The following is a 22,734-nucleotide window of genomic DNA, read 5'->3' as shown; positions in this document are numbered from 1 at the left end:
TCAAATGCAACCTCCAAAAGAATATCATCAGAAGATCTGATAAGTATGCCTCCCGACTGAACATAAAAAACAAGGGTATCCTCATGTGCATCCTGTAGTGCAATAATATGTAACGGAATACCCGTCCCTGAAAACGCTCCCCACCAAGTGGACTCTGTAAGCAGCATGTCATCTGTGTCAATCCACTCTGGCGGAATGGCTGCCTGTATCTGTTGTATCCTAAGTGCACTCCCTCTGAGGTGGTCAACTGCTAAAAGTCTCTGATCCTCTAGAAGTCTTATACAGGCCTGCCAAGCGCCTACAGTAGAAGCAGGTCTCCTCTCCTATCTAGACCATTGCATATAATGTGACACTCCAAGTGGCTTGTCATGGTCATCCAAAATCGAGTCATTCCACATGACTGGCTGCCTTTGAATTTCTTCACGAGAGGTGGGTGGAGCTCTGCGAAGTGTGTTTTTGAAGCAGCCCCAAGCTTTCAGAATAGCAACCATGAGAGGAAAAGGGAGAGATTTGACATGGACTGAAGTAAAGATCCATCTGCTGCTGTCCAACCAATCTCCCCCATGAGAAGGGGTACAAGACTAAATGCTGCGTGATAAAAAAATCCTTCAGGGCTCCTATCCAGACATCAATCCACGTACTACAAACTTGCAAAGCAAGGCCATACATTGCAAGTTCGGGTCAATAATATTGAGACCTCCTTCTATGGGGAGAATGAGGGTCTCCCAAGCCACCCTAGCTACAACATATGAGGTGCCATCTAAACAGCTCCATAGGAAGTTCCTGATAGGTCTCATGAGCTGAGCGATACAACCTCTAGATCTCCACCAACATGAGCAAACAAACCAGGCAATGGCCAATAATACATGGTTCACAACCACAACTTTGGATGCAAGGTCAAGTCTGGCTGAACTCCAAAAGATGAGTTTCCTCTTGATACTCTATAACACAGGAGCGAACTACTGTGCCGGAGAGATGCCCAACCCAACCTGGCATCCCAGATACCTGACAGAGACTCCCCTCTAAATCCAAGTGAACCCTATGTCAATCCCCCAGACTGGAGTGTCCTCATCATTGATCCAAAAACCATTCGATTTGTTCCAATTAATGTGTGCACCTGCCACAATGCAAAACAAATTAAATGCCATCCTGAATGAATTCAGTGTCTGTGGAGTGGCATCCAAAAAAACAGCCGTATTATCTACCAACTCACTGTCTAAGAGCTCATCCTCCTGCCTTAGAGGAAGCCTGAGCCCTACAATCCCAACTTGAGCTCTAATGTAATAGCTCATAGCCTCAACCACAAAAAGAAATAAAAAGAGAGCTAGGGGGCATCCCTGATGCACTGATCTGGTAATCTCAAACCTATCCCCCCTGACTCCACCAATAAGAACCTGACTATGGACTGATCTGTAGAGGACTAACACCCCTCTGATCCATGCATCTAAGAAGCCAAAACGAGTAAGTATGCCCTCCAGAAATCCTCAGTCTACCCTATCATAAGCTTTCTCAAAGTCCAAGAGTAGAATGGCCAGCTTGTGGCCATTATGCATGGCCCAATCCGAAGTCTCCCAAAATGAGAAGATGTTATCAAAGATGCTCCTGCCATGCACGAAACCCGTCTGCATATCATGGATAAGATCTGGTAGAAAGGGCTGCAGACGAAAGCTGATAGCTTTAGCTAGGATTTTATACAAGGTACCCAGCAAGGTAATCAGTCTCCACTGAGACATTAAATTCCTGCAACCCCCTTTCGGAATCAAATGAATGAAGCCCTCCGTAAGTGAGTCTAGCATCTCACCCGAGTCCCATACACCCTGCAGGGCTGAGGTAATGCCATCCCCAATCTGATAATAAAAGATAAGGGGGTAAGTCCATCTGAACCAGGACACTTGCCCTTGTGAAGGGCAAAGAGAGCAGTCATAAACTCTACGTCGGTGAAGGATGCACCAAGTGAAACAGTCATATCCCATGTCACCAACCCAGGTAAATGTCGCCAAATAACCACTCTAGCATCATCTGTGGCTTAAGTGTCAAGGTCTATTGTAATAAGGGAGGCATAGAAATCGGTAGCAAGCTGCAAGACAGCATCTGGATGTGTCTGAAGAACTCCACCTGAGTCAACAAGCTGTGAAACGCTCTCCCTACTATGTCTGGAGCCAAGAATAGAGAAGAACTGCTTGTTGACCTTACCTCCCTTCTGAATCCAAAATGACTCTCTTGCATGAAAGGCATACTTTGCTCTCTGATCTAAGAGTCACTGCTGCTTAGCCCTTGCTGCAACAAGGCGCTCCTGAATCCAAGCATCTGTAGGCCTCTTCTGCTCCTCCCTCTGAAGGGCAGCCAACTGATGACGGATATCTATCTCACACCTAAGGATCTCACCCCTCCTAATAGGAGCAACTGAAAGATAAAAGTCACTAATATCAGAGAGGGCTGTGGCTAAGTCTGAAGGAGAAAACTACCTATCCTTCAAATGAGATACCCAGGTCCTCAACACTGTCTCTGTAAGGCCCTCCTCTGCATAAAAGGAATCTCGAATCCTAACACTGGCAGAGCGGCGCCTCACATGGGGATCTGAGACCATCAAAACCATTGGAAAATGATCCGAAGTGGACACCCTAGCTACAATGCAGCCATTACCACCTCTGTCAAGAGCCCAATCATTCACATAAAATCTATCAATCCGTGCCAAAAGAGAATGTGACTGAGTGTGAAAAGCATCATCATGCCAAGCATCCCTGCCACTGTACTGAAAAAGGAAGGCATCCCACGCTGCTCTCTCTAGGGAGTGAATGCCACCTTCCCTACCACCCCTTTTGTCTGAGGACATTTCAACCATGTTGAAATTGTCCCCCTATAATTGAAGCATCGGCAATATGTGACCAAGAGAGCAATTCCTCCCAAAAAGAACATGATCCCCTTTAGAATTGGGTGCATGAAGGTTTAAGAGACCAACCTTATGCCCACCAATCAAAAGTATAATCCACTGAGCTCTAGAAGGGACTATGATCCCATGTTTAATCACCAAGGGGACTATAGAAGAAGAAACAGAAATGCAAGTACCTCCCCTGGTGCCCAAGGCGGTTGACCAAAAAGTATGGCCTGAAAGAAGCTTACCCAACTTGGCACAATCCATGACATCCAATTTGTGTTCTTGCATCATCAGAATGTCCATGGGACCCCAGTAACACCTGGATGAAGTTGGTTACGAACCAGCTGCTTGCGGCGGCCGTGAGGTACACCCTCGAGGCCCTGAACGTTCCAACTGACAATCCTCATCTGCAAGAGGAGGAGGCTGGATGAAAGATCCTACCCGACCTAGTAGTGGAGAAAGCCCTCCCCCGCAAAAAGCTCCTCCTATCAAGAGAAGGAAAGTCAACTGGGAAAAGCACACCCACACCTGCTGAGGGGGAAACTCTGTCCACGGATGTCTAAAAGATGTGCTCCCCGAGCGTAGAGGGTACAAACTCCTCCTCTGCCTCAAACTCAGCCAAGTCTGCCAGAACTGAAAATAAATTCCTGCGAAGTACCTCTGGTGCAGGAATGCGAAGGAGCCTTGCGGAAGGAGGAGTGGAACCAGTAACCCCCTTACCTCTGTCAAGTGTAGACAGATGTGCAAGAGAAGAAGGGGGGTGCCGCTGCATGACCTCAGCATGAATCTACATGACGTCAGCCACGACTTTGGCATTGTTCTCAAGTAAGGCATGGGTCTCTGGAAAAAGGTTCTCCTTAGGTGAGCGCTCCTGTACATGAACAATGTTCTCCCTAGGTGAGCGCTCATGTACATGAACAATAATAGCCTAAAATGGGCAACCTTGCTCCATATTTGATCCAGAAAATCAGACATAACTTCATAAATTGCCTATTTTGATGTATGAAGCTTTACTGAATGGTGCAAAAACATGCTAATGTTCTAAATCATGCTATTTGATTTTATATGTAACATGAACCCATTTGGATTTGTCAACCAAAAGATATAGGTCGTCAAATTTTGACTGTTTTGGGTGGTTTCCCATCTTTTTGTCCGAAACCTAAATGAGCGCTAACATTTTCCTGCTTGATGCTGCCTCAGAAGATCTTAGCATAACAATTCACATCTTTCAATATATAGAGGTGCTGTTCCACCTGTATGAGGCTTGTGCACGTTAGTTTGAGCTTCATAGCATTTCTCTAACACGTTAGTTTGAACTTCACATAGCATTTCTCGAACTGCTTGAACCTGTTCCAGTTGTCTCAATTGATTTTGCAAAAAGCTTAGAGATACTGCTGTATGGACCTGAGCAGGCAAAATAAACTCAACCAGCATGCCTTGTAATCACACCAAGTGCAGTCTGCATTTAGTTTATCTAGCACAACCAGCTTGAGTTTAGGAATGATTCCAACACACACGAAGTTGCCAAAACATACCACTGATTTTTTTTCAAAAATCATATGACCTTAATCCAATGATAGAAACAGTATATGATGTATGGTACATAATGCAAACCATTTTTAGCAACCCTGAGCCTCATTCGCAATACACTCAACCAAAACACAGACTAATGAACTGTCTACCATCTCACATTACACAATACACAGACAAGATTTCGGAAAAAACACTCTACACTCCAGGCTGAAACCATACCTGAAATACATCATAAACCAGAAAAGTATATGCACGAGCTTAAAAGACTCAGATTACAGAAATCCCATATCATATGTTGTCAGAAGGAAACCATTGTAGCTACTTCAATATCCATAGGAAGAGCACATGGAGCAACTTGATGTAAATAGCATTGCATATGAAAATAGAATATTGAAAGGCCACAATTATCAAAAAAACACTCCTCCTTTTCTAGAGATGCGATGAAATGTAAACAGCAAATTGCTTACTGGCTCCCAAACAGGTGGAAACATATTAGACTAACGCTAGTCCCCAAGGGTTAGTCTCCTACTTTTCAAGCTTCATAAGAGCTATTCTATACCACGATTGAAGATGGACGTCAAGCATTGTGGTTGTACTGAATAAAATAAATCGGACTAAGAGCATACCCTGACTGTCCATCATCTGATGGCCGTGCCTTGGAGGCCCACGTTGAGTTAGGCCTTGAGGTTCTCATAGACTGTGCCGGCTTAGAATTTGTTGTTGACCGAACAGAACCACTGTCCCCAGACATAGACCGAAAGAAGTCTGCAGATGGCTCCTTCACATAAGGATACTCTTCCTTGGAAAGCTCACCCTTTGCTAAGTCCTCTATCACCTCCTGATGAGAGTCAATCTATAAGTTAGAATGAAAAATACCAACTCATCATCCTTCTTAGGCAGAGATAAGAAGCAGCTGTTACAAGTATAAAACAGACCTACCTCAATCGCAATAATTATGATCATACTCGATAAGACTACAGAAAATTAATTGAGAAGGCAATGGTGCCAAGTTCATTAATTGTTGCTGCACAGTTGTGCATAGGTGCACATTGACAGTGATGTGATGTCAATTATAAGTGAAGCCCCATAACATACCTGAATCACAGGATAAAAACGGGAGAGTTGCCATGTTTCTTCATCCTGGTTCTTCTCCTTTCTCACAGCCCGCTTGTTCTTTCATATCAACACTTAAATGTAAGTTTCCCTTATTTTCCACAATAAGAACTTAAACAGTTTATGATAGGACATAAGAGCTGAGCTCATACTTTTCGATTTCCAAATTTGAGCGAGAAACCTCCAGAATGCTTCTTGGACACAGCAACTCCCATATACTCCATGTTAACAACAGGATGCATGTCTTCCTCAGTTAATCTTGCTAGCTGCACATTGAACATGGACAGTCAATAGACCTTCCTTCTTACCAAGACACTGACCAATCTGCATACTTTTCATGGTTCCAGAGTGGTCTCAGACTATTACATTGAAGGACAAAATAATCGGTTCTCCATTGCATGACATCCTGAAATGAAGTTCGAACGATGCACAAATGCTGGATTCAAAAAACTACAACTTTTACTTATGGGAAAAACATACAAGAAGCTTGTGAGAACTGACTCTAGGACAAACTATTTACCATGTTCTCTTCAGTAATCCAATAGAATCCATGAAAGAGATTTTGCTCACATGTCAAACAAGTAGAAAGAGATTGCAGAGAGACAGGAAATTACCTGACAAAACTCAGCTAGCCAGAGCAACGGGCAAAGTTGGGGAACATTATAATGAAGGCCAAGATTGGGCCAAGTTAGTGAGGGTTAGGGCTAGTTTGGCTAGGGCATGTTTAGGCCTAGAGAAGGGAAAAAAGAAGATCTTGTGGAGGGGACCTTTATAAGTCCACCTACCCACCCTTTGTAGTGAATTTTGATGTGACATCTAATCCTATCGTACTGTCCTCCCTCCTACGTGCCTACACAGCCTTAGATGGAACGGCTCCCCCCCTCCCAATATAATTTGGATGCCTGGTCCCATGAGATGAGATCAACCGCATCATACGGTTGGATCTATTCCGCTCTATACGTCAAGGACTTGGGGGGAAACCAAGATTTTGCAATGGAGATCCAATTCTATCACAACCACTTCTTGCGAGTATCAGAAGATGGAGTGATTATCAGACCCCAGCACCTGGAGGATAGACGAGTCTCACATGCACTAAGGATTGCCAATGGACATATGCGGGTCTCATCCCATCAGGTGAGGATCGAGGCAAGAAGAGCCATAGGCATACTAGAGAGCAGCGGATCTGCAGGTTATGCACACTAGAGGAGGTGGGGACAAAGGATCATTTCCTATGCACTTGCCTTGTTTATTATGAGAACTGTGACTATACCATTGTCTTTTTCAGAAGGGGCACAGTTTTGGATCACTCTCTCAACGATCCATGCTCATAATAACCAGTTCTACATTGGTCTCTATCTGATTAAGATGCAGTGACACAGAGAGACGCTACTAAGATAGACCAGACAACAAGAGGTGACAGTGCCACAATAGAGAGAGAGAGAGAGAGAGATTAAGCACAGCAAAATGTCACAGATTTCTACGTATTTGAGTCAGCCCCAGGACACAGTGGAGTGGAGGAGGAGCTAGCTAAAATGAGAGCAGAGTGGATCAGTAGAAAGAGACGACGTGGAGCTGTGGAAAAAGACACAAAGACCATGCGCAGTGTAGACATTGACCAGAGCACGGATGATGGAGGTCCGCTGTATCTCAGCTTCACCTCAGAGGCAACCATCTGAATTGAGGTGTCGCCTTCATATGGGTTACCAGATACAGAGATCACGGTGACTACACCGCCCACAACAATGAGAGATGACTTAATAGAGAACACCTGGAAACCCGACTTCGTTTTCAACAGCACAAGTTTGTAACTTCAATTGAAAGTGGGCCCCTATTTGGGTATTGCCTATAAGCTCTTGTCTACTTTGTGATCATGTAGGAAGGAAAAGGCAATGTTACCTTAAAAACAAAAGAAAAAGTTTATGAGTTTATACAACATGAAGCTCGTGCTTTAGATAGTCTAACCTTCATCCACTGAAGTCTTTTTGCTGCATCGAGCTTCTCTGGATGAGAAGCCGCATAAATCATCAGCAAACGTAGTTTATTCTCCTTATTCATATCCTGCAAAAACCCTGTCATCATACATATGTTGTATGCACTACAAGAAGACGCTCATTCAAGCACTTGCAAATAAGTGTTATTGTTCATTGCACCTGCTTTGTAGTTAGTATATTAATGAGTTCTTTGCTGCTTGCATCACCAAACACCAAATCTTGTTCCAGGTTCCCAATGTCACTCAGCCCATATTCCTTTATTTTTTCATTCAACTTTGTTGCTATCTGCAAGCAAGGTTTAGATAAATTAGTGGATTTCAGACTGCAATAGCATGAGAACAGTATTTTTTTGCAATATATGCTCCAAAAACTTCAGCGAACGTTCTACCAAAGATCTATCCAAATGTCAAACATGTTTACTATTCAGCTTGTCACTATATAATTACCTAGCATATACTGTCATGGAAACTTGACTGTTCAATAAGTTTGCAAGGATGCCCAATCCCATACTAAAAAGAAAAAAAAAAGCTCCATGCCAATAGATTTAAAGTATCAACATAATTGCTTTTCATTTTGTTGCTGGTTTATCTTTGTTTCTATTGCTTTAATTTTGATTCCTATGATTGTGTTTGAAAGTTATCGAGTTTTCCTTGCTAACAAACAGGTCACTGTATCCATACCCAATCTTGCAAATTTACTTTTTTTTTTTAATGGACACACACACACACACACAGAAGAAGACCAAGAAGAAGAAAATGTTGATTAGCGTCTTCGGGGCCTCGCAGGCCTATGAGACAGGGACAATCAATAGAGTAACTCATACAAGGCACTATGGGCTGAAGCAAAGGGCTCGCTAAGACCCTTACTAAGTGCTAAGCTAAGCTAATAATCTCAAAAATCACAAAAAAGAAGCTCAAACATGCAAAGCTAGTGCTTCAAATACATATCCGGGGGCCAAGGTGGCTCTCCAATGAGATGCAAAGATGTCATGTATCTCTGTTTGTCAAGCCATCGCTCTCATGGTTGGTGTGGTCCCCGTGATCTTTGTATACGCTGGGTCACATCAAGAGTGACTCCTCGACTTTGGCAATCTCCTCTAAGTAGAGCAGTGATGGGTTGGACCTCTATCATGCATGCTCTACTCATCCTTTGTGTCACTGTCTCCCCTGCTCTTCCCAATGATTAATGCCGCCCTCATATCAACTATCTCCTCCCTTACCCCAATGTGTCCCCTAGTTGACTCGAAGACATAGAAGTCGGTGACACGGCGTTGTGCCCAATCTCTCTCTCTTGTGGTACTGTCGCCTCCTACTGTTTGATCTGCTACAGTAGGGTCTCTCTATGTCGCCGCATCTCCCTCAAAAAGAGCCCAACGCAAACATGGTTATAAAAGTGGATCGGCTGGGAGTGGCCCGAACCCATGCCCCACTTGGAAGAAACAGTGGTAGCCGGGGCAAGTATATAGAAAGTGCTCCTCTGTCTCCACCTCTGCCAATGTGCATAGTTTACATTCTGCTCTCTAGGTGTGCATGTGGTTCTCCCTGTGTCAATCCTTAGTTGATGGGATGAGACCCGCACCTATCGATGGCAAGCCTAAGTAAGTGTGAGACCCGTATGTCCTCCAAATACTGGGGCCTAGTAATCACTACATCTCTAATACCCTCAGGAAGTGATCGTAGCAGAACTACATCTTGGTGGGGAGCTCGTTGTTTCCCATGCCAAGTCTGTGATGTATAGAGCTAGAGTAGATCCACCCGTATGATATAGTTAATCTCATCTCACAGGATTTGGAGGGATGGCACATCCAAGCCGTATGGAAAGGGGGGAGGTGGTCCATATGAATACCTTTTCCATCAAACCATTTGGATATGTGTGCGTACCAAGCTGTGCTAACCCCACTCTCGGCTAGTTGTTTGGAATGAGAGAAAGAAAGAAAGAAAGAAAGAAAGAAAGATATATTAACGTCCGCGGGAGGCCTCGCGGGCCTATGGGACAAAAGTGCAGAAACAAAGTAAACTCATACAAGCCACTATGGGCTGGGTCGAAGGGCTCGATAAGGCCCTCGCTGAGTACTAGAAAACACATAAGCTGAAATACTAATGTAGTACATCATATCAAGTCAGGCCAAAGAAGCCAAATAGTGTGTAACATGAGTGAGGCATGTCAGGCGCTCAAGGCTAATGCTCCAAGAACATGATCTGGCTCCATGTATCCAGGCTCCGTGATAGCTCTCTGGTCTGACACAAAGAGCTCATGTATCTGCATCTGTCGAGCTGTCTGGCGCTGTGATGGGGGACGTGGTCTCCTCGATCTCTGGATCCGATGGGCTATGTCAAGTGTAATGCCATGTCTCTATCAGTCACCTCTGAGGAGAGCTGAGATAGGTCGAACCTCAATCGTGTGTGCTCTGGTCTCCTGTCGCATGTGAGATCCTCATGTCCCTCGGCCAGTAGTAGTGTCGTGTCGACTCCCTCTATTGATCCATCTCTCTCTCATGTCAGCTAGCTCCTCCTCTACTCCCGAGTGCCCTGGAGTTGACTCAAATGCATAGAAGTCGGTGACCTGCCTCTGCGCTCGATCCACCTCAGTGTCCTATGACGTGGTGGTCGCATCCTGCTGCTCTCTAATCCGTCACAGTATTGTCTCTCTATGTCTCTGCATCTCCATCAGGTAGAGCCCAATACAGACCTGATCCTGAAAGTGGATCAATCGTGAGTGGGCCAAACCCGTGCCCCTCCTAGAAAAGGCAATGGTAGCGCCCTCGGATCTCGTAGTAGGCGGGACACATACAAAGAAAGTGCTCCTCAGTCTCGACCAGACCCATCGTGCATAGCATACAAGTCCGCTGCTCTTTGGGTATGCATGCAGCTCTCCCTGCCTCAATCCTTAGCTGATGGGAGGAGACTCGCATCTGTCCAATGGCAATCCTCAGTGCATGTGAGACTCCTCTGTCCTCAAGATACTCGTGTCTGATGATGAGGCCATCCTCCGATACTCTCAAGAAATGGTCATAGTAGAGCTGGGTCTTGGTGGGGAACTCATGGTCCCCCCCCCCCCAAGTCCGAAGTGTGTGAAGTTGGAGGAGGTCTAACCGTATGATGCGGTTAATCTCATCTCACGGAATCAGCTCAGGGGGTGCATTCATGCTGTACTAAAAAGGAGGGAGCCTGTCCATCTGAATGTCATGACTGGCGAACCAAGCAAAGACGCGTGCATACCATGTTGTATCTAACCCACTCTCTGCCAGTCGGATAGAGGATTCCAATGCCAGTCTCGGTAGCCTCTCACGAGGTAGGTCCCAGACTCTATGGAGAAAGGTCACTGTCTGAAAGGTGGCATCAATCTGAAGAGGAGTCATAGCAAACTCTACATGTACTATCTGATGGGGGACTGAGGGCTTACTATGAATCATCATGGATCCCATGATTATCTGTAGCCACTCAAATCTCTTCCACTCTGCTGCTCAAATATCACACCCCCAAAACGGTGCTGCATACATAGCAGTTGGTCTCACTAGTGTGTCGAAAAGCCAGCACTTCGTCGGTGGGTCCTAGAAGTGCACCTGGAAACACTGTCACTCTAGCCGGACCAAAGCACCATATCCTCGTGTGAGGCGTGCTAGCTGCATGGATCATCGTGAAAACTGGCCCAGTGAAAACTGCACCCAAGTTTGTGTAGGACTGTACAATCTCTATTGGCTGACCTCGGTAAGTGAAGCTATGTCGATGGAGCACTCGGTATGAGGTATTGAAGATCATAACCTTGGTCTTCCCAAGGTTAACTTTCATATCTCTCTCTGTGCAAAACTCCTCGAGGGCCTCCAGATGTCTCTGTAATCCCTCTACTGAGGATGATAGGACTATGTCATCCACATATAGTAGTATCGGTACCAACAAATCAGCCAGTGGTGACCCCTCGCCTCCCAAGCGGTCTATGAAGAATGTGATCTCATCAATGCAGAGACCGAAGAGAGTCGATGAGAGGGAGCATCCCTGTTTCACCCCAATTGTGCTCTCCACCCAGCCAGATAGGCCTCCTGGGACACGAACACATCCCCTGACGGACTCATATAGGCTCATCACCCCCCGAATCAGAACCTCTGGGATCTGCATCTCCTGGAGTATCCTGCTCATGCGGGATCGTGGGACAGTATCGAAAGCCTTCCGAAAGTCTACAAAGCAGGCATAGACTTTCTGATGCCTCGATCTCGCCTCCTCAATGATAGCCCTCAGTGTGAAGATGTGGTCTAGGGTGGAATGCTATCTCCGAAATCCTTCCTGTCCTAGAGCACGCTGCCCATGTGCCTCTATGTGACTACTGATCTCTCTCTCTAGTACAGAGCCATAGATCTTGGCCAGAGTGTGGGCAATCATGAGAGTGCAGTAGTTCCCAGTGTCCATGGGGTCACCTGCCTTGTGTATTGGGACGATGGTGGTAGTGCTCCAATAGGGTGGAAAGCCGTAGCATATGGCGTGGTTGAACATCTGTGCTAGGATCGGGGCCAAAACCTCGTGCCCGTGTGCGAAATGCTCCGTCCGTAGCCCCTCATGATCCTGTGCTCTCCGATTATGTAGCCGACAGAGTGCCGCTTCTGTGCAATGAACAAGTGACAAGTGGCGGGTCTGGACATAGCGGACATATCTGGTGGTGCTTGCATCGGAACATCATAGAGAGAGCATGCGTATGTGTGCCAAACACCCAGGTCTGTGATGGGGATAGGCGGCTATCTCTTCGATAGGAGCCCCCATCCGATAGTAGGATCCCCTCCTGTGAACGAACTAATCACCTCATCCATCCTATGGGTGAGCAAAGCCCGCCGCTTGCGGTGTGTCAGCCGTCGTCAGATCCTCTGTGCCTCAAGTGGTGTCAAATGGCCAAGGGCTTGCTCACGTGTGAGGTGAGTTCTCATCTCTCTACACTCATCATCATACCAAGGGTTCCGAGGCATCTTTTCCCACCGAAACGCGCCCAGGCCGAGTCATAGGGAAAGATCTAATAGCTACGTCCGTGACCACTGTGGCAAGGGTGTCTGATGCATGGGTGAGGTCTACCTCATTTCCAAGTAGTAAACCTGGGAACTCTTGTGCCAAATGGCTCACGTAAACGGGGTCAAGGGTCCGGTCAAAGTGGACCCGTACACAAGTGGGAGGGGGGGGGGGAGGGCTCTCCATGTGACTGGCGTAGTGGTGGAGATACTGAAGGATAGGTATGAGTGGTCAGCACCTAGCCGGGGAGGAGGCACAACGAAGTCGTGTACCCGTGAGGTAAAGGATAGGGGACCGAGTAGGTAATCCACAATACTAGTACCTCCGCCATGCGAGAAACAAGTAAACCACCAGATAACGGCCATCTCTGTAGACCATTATATATGATTAGATCATGGATAGCCGCCAGGTCAAGTAGATGCCATCTGTATCCCGTCACATGTGGTGCATCCGCTGAGTGTCTCACTATCCCAAGCTCTGTAGTGTCTGGTTCTAGTACTATGAGAGAGTTTGATGTAAAGTCAAGTAGGCCCACTTGCCTGTCACCTGTGCATGCATTGAAGTCGCCAAGAAGGAGACTGTCTCCTAGTCAGGAGAACTCAATGAGATCATCATGTATCGTCTCATATGGGCTGTGTCCCTTCGTAGTGACTGTGTGTGCATAAGGTGATGTATCTGGGGAAAAGTAGCACACTGCCATGTAGATTGGTCAAGCATCAGGTATCTGGACACAGACCCACATATGTCATGCGTGTTCCTCTCTCCGAACCACTGAAATGAGGGGTCTCAAATGTGATATGAAGAGGATGGCCACTCCTCTGGAGCCACGCACTCCACTGTCTTCCCTCATTTCCTTCCAGTGGGCTGACTCCCATGTATACCCTGCCACAGTGGGCAGTCCTCTCTCTGGACTCTCATGCGTCTCGGCGTAAAAGATCATGTCTCTCATAGTGTATGTCTCCGAGAATCCTCCTGGGTCAGACCAGAGTGTGCCATTGCAGTTCCACACTGCCATCTTGAGTTCATTATGTGCATTCATCTCATTGGTCTGACACCGTCATAACTCCCCATCTTCCTTCTCTTCCCTGGCTGGTCTCTCGCAGATAATGACTTTACCATATATACAGCCCATTTTCCTGCCTCCCTTGCTGCCATTACCCGTACCATTCCCTCCCTTATGTGCTCCTGCTGTAGGAGGGTTAGATCATCATCCAAATATATCCCGGTCCCTTTCAATGCTGCTCTCATGCTCATAATGGTGGACCTATCCATGGCATTCCAGAATTTCAGTACTAAGAGTCTCATTGGTGTTTCAGCTTTACCTACTCTCCAGGCTGTCTCACATGTGAGATTAACCCCCATTTTAGTGAACAAAACTTGGGCGTCTGCCATTGGGATATCTCCCACCATCAAGCCCCTTACAAGCACATTCAAGACCTTGCTGGATCTCCTTTTCTCTTCCTCTAGAGCCTCAGAGATAAACTCCTTCTTGGGTGCAACTGATCTGTTTTTAACCACTGCTGTCCATTCAAGCATTTCTTCTTTCCCTTTATTGAGTTGTTGTGGGATCTCAGCATGTTTCCCAATCATCGTGGCCTGCATGGCCGCCATCTCTTTTTTGAGAGCTGCATTCTCTGTATAGAGTATTTCCATGGCTTTACAACTCCACTCTAAAGGCATTTGCATATCCTTCATTTACTATCATTCAACACCCAGAGAGAGACAGAGAGATGATATGATATGATTTAATAAAGTCCTCCTCATACCTCAAAGATATTTGGGATTAGAAGCGATAGAAGCGACTATCATAATGATAATGGCTCTTTAACACCTGACTACCGGTAAATTATATGTGGTTATTATGTGCTTCGCCAACCCATCGGCCATTCCATCACGACTCGATACTCCATTCCATCCTTTAACCTCCATCACGACTCGATACTCTACGTATGCACGCAATTATAACAAGAAGGCTCAAAACGGCCCATCCTTGGGCAACAGGATTAAATTTTTTATCTACAACAAGCAGTGAAAGAGCTACGATTGGAACTGGCAGAAGTAAAGGCTCGACTTCCATTCTAGAAGGGCCTAGTAAGCAGGCAGTAACTGATGAGGCTGTAAGATCTTGTAAGGATTCCCCCCCTACCCCGCAGCTAGTCTCTACAGTCAAAGATCTTGTTCACATTGAAGTACAAACTGCTAAGAAGGAAGTGATTGTGGAAGTGGGCAACAAAGCAAGTCTGATATTCAAGCAAAGATTACTGAACATGAAGCTAGATGTGACAATGTGCTAAAGATTAGAATAGGGGGACTCCCAAAAGATTGGTACAAAGAGGACACTTATAGTAAAATATTGACAAAGATCAAAGCAGGCTTGTCCAACATTGAATGGACGCATGATGATGAGAAGGATGATAATTCCTCCATGCTAGCTTCTATTATGCCCTATAAAGTTCATGCAATCCTTACACTGAAGTCAAAAGATATGTGAATCAAGTTTCTTCAACAATCTTACAAGCTTAAGGGTACCAAAGTATGGATAGCTGAGGAGCTTACACAAGCTCACCTCAAGAATAAGGCAGCTGAATTAGCTAAAGTCATGGCTGCCAAAAAAGATGGAAAATGGGCAGTTTACTGTGAAGGCGTAGCCCTAATCAAAGAGTTTAAATCCAAACCAAAAGACTCTCAGTCTTAAACTGATGTATGGCTAGATTACTCTTTTGGACTATTATGTAAGTACTCTAAATAAATTGGGGTTGCTTTTGGACTCCTTGAGAGCTGCCATGCGCACTGCCTAAAGCAGATGTACTAGAGGGTTTCTTGCTGTCCCATAGACCTCTATGATTGGTCTCTGACGATCACCACTTGCACATATATTTTGTATCTCCCCCCCTACCCCATTTTTGGTGCCCCCCCCTTCTTTTTTGTATCATCTGGAGGTTGACACATATTTTTTGTATCAAGGCTAGACACACCGTCCTTCATAACCTCTTTTTTGTAGAAACGGTTGGCTGACCCGTTTTGAGACTGCCACCGTTATGCTCATTGTATCAGTTATCTTTAGTCTCATAGACCTTCACGGTCTCCCGAAGACTTTAATAAACTTTCTTTCTCTCTCTCTCTCTCTCTCTCTCTCTCTCTCTCTCTCTCTCTCCCAAGACCCTCAGCCCCCCTCCCTCCCCCCCCTCCCTCCCCTCCTGCCCCCCTGCGCTCTTCTCGCTCTCTTTCGTGGGCAGTGTGACAGCCCACCAAGCTGCTGCTGCTCTCCCATACGTCGGCGGCGCCCTGGCTGCTGATCTCTGCGCGACCTAGGGGCTGCTGTGACCATCACTAGATACAACACTAGAAAGTCAGAAGGAGGACAAAGAAGGATTACCAACGCACTCAAAGGTCACCCAGGGCAGTAAAAAACATGTCACAGGTCTTGTAGGTCAGAAGAGGTGCCAAACACAATGCCCACACGAGGTTTCGTAGAAGACTTATGGGGCAAACAAGCTCTGGATAGTGCCATAGCAGCCCTCACGTCAACACGTACAGCTCACAAAGCAACAAACGATGTATTAGCATGCCTCAACAGAATATTCCTTGCACTAATTGTGAGGACCGATAGTTTGGAGGCCACAAATGCGGCTTTAATGGCTGAGAAGGCTCATGACAGACACTAAATGACTTCAAGAAACAAGGAGGAAAAATACACGAGGAATGGAGGAAAGAAAAGGCAAAGCGTGACAAATAGGAAAAAGAGAGAGCACGATGGGAAACCAAGAGAACCAGCCTCCCAAACAACGTACGTGCACTAGGGACTGAACTACAGCAAATAAGGAACATGCACGTGACCTCAGAAGGGGGCTGCAAAGCCATGGAGGAACTTCGAGCAGAAAATACAACTCTCAAGAGAGAGATGGCTGCAAATATGCTGAAATTACACAACAGCTCATTGAAAGGAAAAAAGAGATGCTTGAATGGACAGCAGTGGTTATAAAGGGAGCAGCATCAGCACGCACCCCATATGTGGGTGCGAGTTCAGCTACCAAATACACACCCGATATTAATTGCAGTGTGTTACTTTCCCCCAAACACATCATCTTATGCACGAGAAGCCACCACTGGTCCAGGGAACATGCCAACAGTAGGAAACACCAAGGGGAGGAGATATGTCGTGGAGAAAGCTTCGAAAATTACCTCAGCCAGCAAAGGGAGAGCTGCAAAAATCCACCATCTTCAGAAGAAGACTCCTCTGGTAGGGGAGAAGACCCAGAATACAGCAAGGAAGACTAGGCAAGCAAAGAGGCCACACATGCTCTACACACAGAGACATGGCAAAAAAGGCGTGGGATTTTAATACCCCTAGGGGCTCACTTTGGAACTCATGACCCTAATGCTTGAAACAATGACCCTTGTATATAGGACATCTAGTGGGTCAATTTTTAAAGCATGACCCCAGTGAACTAAACCAATGACCTTAGAGAATGGAACCACTCTAATAGTACTAGGAGTTACACTTGTTGCGTATGAAATCATAGGTATCCTTTGGACATTAACTAATGCTTCTAGCCTGGTACCCCTAGGCCAAATTCAGTAACAGTTAGTTTAATCACTTCACCATCACCATCACGTCCCCGTGACATGTGTTGAGTCAATAAGGTTCTCTACCTTGGATAGCCCTCTTAAAATGATGTATTGTTTTTATATTTATGAGTTTGGTTGCATGTCCCTAATTAGTCCCTAGAGCCATGAGGGGGATGCACTGTGGGAGCCATGTATTGGCTTTCATAGGTCTATTTATCAAGCCTTGTCGAAGATGGAGCAAGAGAAGATGCAAGAGAGCAGAGAGCAAAACATAGAGTGCAATAGATAAGATAACAAAACTACAAGTGTGGAGGTGGTTTTTACTAAGTGACAAAACCACACTAACCCACTAAACTTGGGTTAGGGGGGGAAACCTCTAGTAATCAATCACCAAAAGAAGATAAGTCCAGGGCCCTATGAAATGCCTCAAACTTCTCACGTGGAAATGCTTTGGTAAAGATGTCTGCAACATTGTCATGTGTTGACACATAGATCATACTGATCTCCCCTCAATGCAACTTCTCTCTAACATAATGATAATGAACCTCAATGTGCTTCGTGCGAGCATGAAACACAGGATTTTTTGCCACTGCTATAGCACTCTGACTATCAGTGAGAATTGGAGAAGGACCCTCCCATAAGAGATGAAGATCAGCAAACAAACGACACAACTATACACATTCAACTGTCGTTGTGAAAGCTGCCCTGTACTCAGCTTCACATGAGGAAGTAGCCACAATAAATTGTTTCTTGCTCAACCAAGAAATGCAAGCTTTGCCCAAAAGAAACAATTACCACTTGGGGTTGCATAGTGTCATAGTCTCCAGCCCAATCTAAGTCACTGTAAGCATGCATCTGCAAGTCACCCCCCTTGGGAAACATCAAGCCATAAGACTTTGTGCCTTGCAAGTAACGGAAGATGTGTTTTACAGCCTGCCAATGTGTTGTCTTTGGGCTATGCATATACCTGCTCGCCTGAGATACTGCATACTGAATATCGGGTCGTGTATTGCACAAATAAATGAGGCATCTAACACCCTAGCTGTAAACTGTGGCACCGACTAATTCACCTGCATCGTACATAGTAAGCTTCAGCCCTGGCTCCATGGGAGTGACTGTAGGCTTACAATCTTGCATGTTGAACCTATCCAAGAGTTTTTGCACATATTTGGATTGAGACATAACAATGCCACGCTTGCCTTGAACTGGATCCCCCAATAGAAATTTAAGATGCCCAAATCTGTCATGTCAAATTCAGCTTTCAATTCAGCCTTGAAATCTGCAATTATTTCCTCATTTGACCCTGTGAGCAGCACGTCATCTACATAAAGAATGATGACCAAAATATCCCCTCTTTCCTTCTTGATGTAGAGGGGCTGTCAGTGGGACTATTGTGTAGCTCCTTACGTGCCAAGAAGGCATCAATCTTGGCATACCATGCACGTGGGGCTTGTTTCAGCCCATATAAAGCTTTATTCAGCTTGCAGACTTGAAGTGCATTGCCCGAAAGTTCAAAACCAGGATGCATCCTTCACCATCCTTTTTAAAGGAAAATCGATGCATCTTACCGAGGATGCATCCTTCACAAGCATGAGGAGGAGGTGACTCCAAAGGAGGCAATGCATCAACCATAGCATGCTTTTGAAGTGTCATCAAGTTGCCATAGCTCATGTGCCAGTATGTGGCATGCCATAACTCCGCATTCTGCATGGCAGCAATGGGAGTGTTTAATGCAAGTGCAAGATCGGATCTTTTCTCATAAACATCAAGCTGAAAAAGACCCCAATTCAAAGTGCCAGACAACATCATTGTCTTTGTCTCGGACTGCACACTTAGCATCATCAAAGATGACCTGAAATCCTCCTCGATTGAGCAAGGATACTGAAAGTAAATTCTTCTTTATACCAGGCACATCAAGAACATCAAAATTTCTGAAATCTATGATATCCGTGGAGGTAAGTATAATATCACCCACTCCACACATTGAATAAGAAGAATTGTTTGCACATGTCACCTTCTTTCTAGCAAGTGGTGCATGCAGAGATGCAAAAAGACTCTTCCTTGAAGTGATGTGCTTGGATGCACCACTATCAAAATACCATGTGTTCAATGTCTCATTGACACAGAAAGTGCATGCATCCTTCGAAGGGTCATAGCTACAAGTCAGTAAAGCATAAGAGTCATCCTCAAGAGTGGCTGTAGTATCTAGACCAGCCACTTGAAAATCTGAAATGCAAGACCAAAAGGACATCTTGCATATACGATACAACCAGTACAAAACTTGTGTGCCATGCCTGTGCATTGCAATCAAAAGCATCTACTTGATTTGCTCCTTCATGTGCATTAGGGGTTGATGCATCTGAGACGCCATACCCGAGTGCACAACCAAAAGCCCCAAATTTTGGGGTGAAATTGAACTGAAATTGGGGCAAATCCACGAAAAGCCCCAAATTTTGCAAAATGCCCAATTCACTGAATGCACTCAAATCTGCTCAAAAATCTGCTTTGCCAAACAATGGCTCCCTGCAAAATGTACCTGTGCGCCAAGGAAATTCACAGTATGAAATGTATATTTACAAATACCACCTGCAAGTTGTACGGATAGCAACAGTACATAATGGTACTCTGTACGGTGCTGCACTGGTACGAAAATCTGTACAATGTATGGACTATTGGTGTTGCACGTGCGAGGTACGAAATCCCGTGCTGTGTATGGACTGCTGCACAGACAATGTACGGGACGACGTTGACAATACAGATGCACGACGTTGTACGACGTGTACGGACCTCGCTGGCGGTACGGATGGCACTGACAGTACCGACTGCTTTGCACGGCGTGTGCACATGCTGACAATACAAATGGCGCTGTACGGGGTGTACGCACGTTGACGGGAGACAACGTACAGCAAGCTAATGGGAGATTGTACGGACCAACTGCAAGCTGCAATGGTACGTGCAGGTCAGAATTCCGTACAGTCGTACGTACTGTATGGACAAGCATGTACAAGCTTGAGCTCTAGGGTGCATGAGCACGAATGAGCAGAAGATGGGTGCAAGAGCTTGTGCTCTGATACCAAATGTTGAAGATGGAGCAAGAGAGGATGCAAGAGAGGATGCAAGAGAGCAAAGAGCAAAACGTAGAGTGCAATAGATAAGATAACAAAACAACAAGTGTGGAGGTGGTTTTGTCTAAGTGACAAAACCACACTAACCCACTAACTGTGGTTAGGGGAAAAAACCTCTAGTGAGGGAAAAGTGCCCCTAATGCCAATTTATTCATTGCTCTTGCTATTTCATTTCCATTTCATTATGTCTCTCTTTAAGTATTATTCTCTCCCTCCCTAGCCTACCCTATCCCGCTTCCTCTCCACCATGCACCTCTCTCTCTCTCTCTCTCTCTCTCTCTCTCTCTCTCTCTCTCTCTCTCTCTCTCTCTAGCCCCTCCACTACTAGGCCCTCCGCTCAGCCTCTCCCGTTAACCCCTTCGCTCAGCCTCCCTCACCCACTCAACCTCTCCGCCTCCCTCAAAGTGATTATTCGAGAAAGAGCTGATAGAGGTGATAAGGAAGAAGGGGAGAAGGAAGAGGGAGAACTATGATGGTGTAAAAGCCAAGAGGAGAGTGCACAAAACAAGCTAAGTAAGGCTGTAATGGTACCCTTTGGTCTGACCCAGGTGGCTTCTCGGAGACATACACAGGTAGAGACATCATCTTCTACACTAAGACACATGAGAGCCCAGAGAGAGGGCTGCCCACAGTGACAAGGTACATTTGGGAGTCAGCTCATAGGAGAGAACTAAGGAGAGATAGTGGAGTATGAGGCTCTAGAGGTGTAGCTGTCCTTTTCAAAACGCACTTGAGACCACTCATATCTGTGGTACGAAGAGAGGAACATGCACGTCACATGTGGATACGAGTACAGCTACTAGATGCCCGAACGATCTTCATTGCAGTATGCTATTTCCCTCCAGACACGTCATCATATGCCCATGATGTCACTACAAAGGGACACAGTCCTTATGAGACGATACATGATGATATCATAGAGTTCTCCACACAGGGAGACACTCTCCTTCTAGGGGATTTCAATGCAAGGACGAGGGATAGGCAAGTAGGCTTACTTGACTTCACATATGAGAGAGACCCCCACATGATGCCACAGTGAGATGCAGGAGAGCTTAGGATTCGGAGACTTTCTACAGATACTTCACATGTGACAGCATACGGGCGACACCTGCTTGAGCTGGGAGCTGTCCACGACCTCATCATCTACAATGGCCTTCAGAGATGGCCATCCTCTGGGGGATTCACATGCTTCCCACATGGAGGCGGGACTAGCACAGTGGACTACCTACTAGGTCCATTGGCTTTTGTCTCACGGATACACGACCTCACTATACTCCCCCTCCCACTCGGAGCCGACCACTCATATCTGGCCTTCGGTGTTCTTGCTACTATGCTAGTCAAAGGGAGAGTTCCTACCGCAGCCCGTACACAGATCCACTTTGACCGTGCCCTTGATCCAGTGTATGTGTGTCAATTAGCCAGAGAGCTTCTGGCCCTATTAGAGAGTGATTTAGACCTCGCCCACGCTTCATCCACCCTTGTCACAGTGCTACAAGATGCTGCCACCATATCCTTTCCTACGACCCGATCTTCACAGGTACGAGATGGGAAGATGCGTCACAGCCCCTGGTTTGATGATGAGTGCAAAGAGATGCGAGCCCACCTCACATAGGAGCGAGCCTGGGGTCAGTTGACATCACATGAGGCAGACAGGATCTTTCAGCGGTTGACACGCCGCAAGAGACGAGCCTTCCTCACACACAGGATGGTTGAGATCATCAGATCATTTCGCGGGGAGACCCGACCACTGGATGAGGACTTCTTTCGGAGGGGAAGCCACCCATCCCCACCACTGATCCGAGAGTGTGGCACACTATGCATGTTCCCTATATGATGTCCCGAGGCAGACACCGCCACATATGTCCTCTATGCCCAGGCCCACTACATGTCATCTATTCACTACGCAGAATGTGCGGGCTGCACTTTCCCGGCTCCACAACTGGAAAGCACAGGATCACGAGGGCCTTCAGACAGAGAACTCCGCACATGGGCAGGAAGTTCTAGTACCGATTCTTGCACATAAGTTTAACCTTGCAGTTTGTCACGGCTTCCCACCAGCATGGAGCACCACCACTATCGTACCGATACACAAAGCAAGAGACCTCATGGACACCGGGAACTATCGCACCCTCATGATTGGCCATGCATTGGCCAAGGCCAAGATCTATGGATCGGTACTAGAGAGGGAGATCAGCAATCATACACAGGCACGAGGGTAGCGAGCATTAGGGCAAGCAGGATTCAAGAGGCGGCACTCTACTCTAGACCACATTTTCACTCTGAGGGCTGTCATTGAGGAGGCGAGGTTCAAACATCAAAAAGTCTACACATCTGGGGTGTGATGAGCCTATAAGAGTCAGTCAAAGGTAGGGTCCATGCTCCTAGCGGTCTATCGGATTGGGTCGAGAGCACCATTGGGGTGAAGCAGGGCTGCCCTCTCTCACCAACTCTCTTTGGACTCTACATCGATGAGATCACATCTTTCATAGATCGCCTAGGGGGCGGGGTTCAGGGCTGTAGAGAGACTTTGAGGCATTAGAGGT

At 46.2% G+C, this 22,734-nt stretch overlaps 1 protein-coding gene across 1 annotated transcript in view; it reads right to left on the bottom strand.

Moving 5' to 3' along the window:
- LOC147902266 (SNARE-interacting protein KEULE-like) overlaps nucleotides 1–22,734 on the bottom strand; it is a 107,091-nt gene that overhangs the window by 6,908 nt on the left and 77,449 nt on the right. Inside the window, exons 14-18 of the mRNA XM_087374837.1 lie at nucleotides 7,672–7,797; nucleotides 7,484–7,579; nucleotides 5,674–5,787; nucleotides 5,504–5,581; nucleotides 5,035–5,246 (exon numbers count right to left, since the gene is read on the bottom strand). Of these exons, the coding sequence (XP_087230963.1) occupies nucleotides 5,035–5,246; nucleotides 5,504–5,581; nucleotides 5,674–5,787; nucleotides 7,484–7,579; nucleotides 7,672–7,797 (626 nt within the window). The remainder of the gene's footprint in view (nucleotides 1–5,034; nucleotides 5,247–5,503; nucleotides 5,582–5,673; nucleotides 5,788–7,483; nucleotides 7,580–7,671; nucleotides 7,798–22,734) is intronic.

The sequence above is a fragment of the Dipteris shenzhenensis genome, chromosome 5 (assembly GCF_047967505.1).
Source record: "Dipteris shenzhenensis isolate YYH24624 ecotype China chromosome 5, Dip_SZ_1.0, whole genome shotgun sequence".
Taxonomy (NCBI): Eukaryota; Viridiplantae; Streptophyta; class Polypodiopsida; order Gleicheniales; family Dipteridaceae; genus Dipteris; species Dipteris shenzhenensis.
The sequence above is the reverse complement of the archived record's forward strand: the minus strand, read 5'-3'. Positions and strand labels throughout refer to the sequence as shown.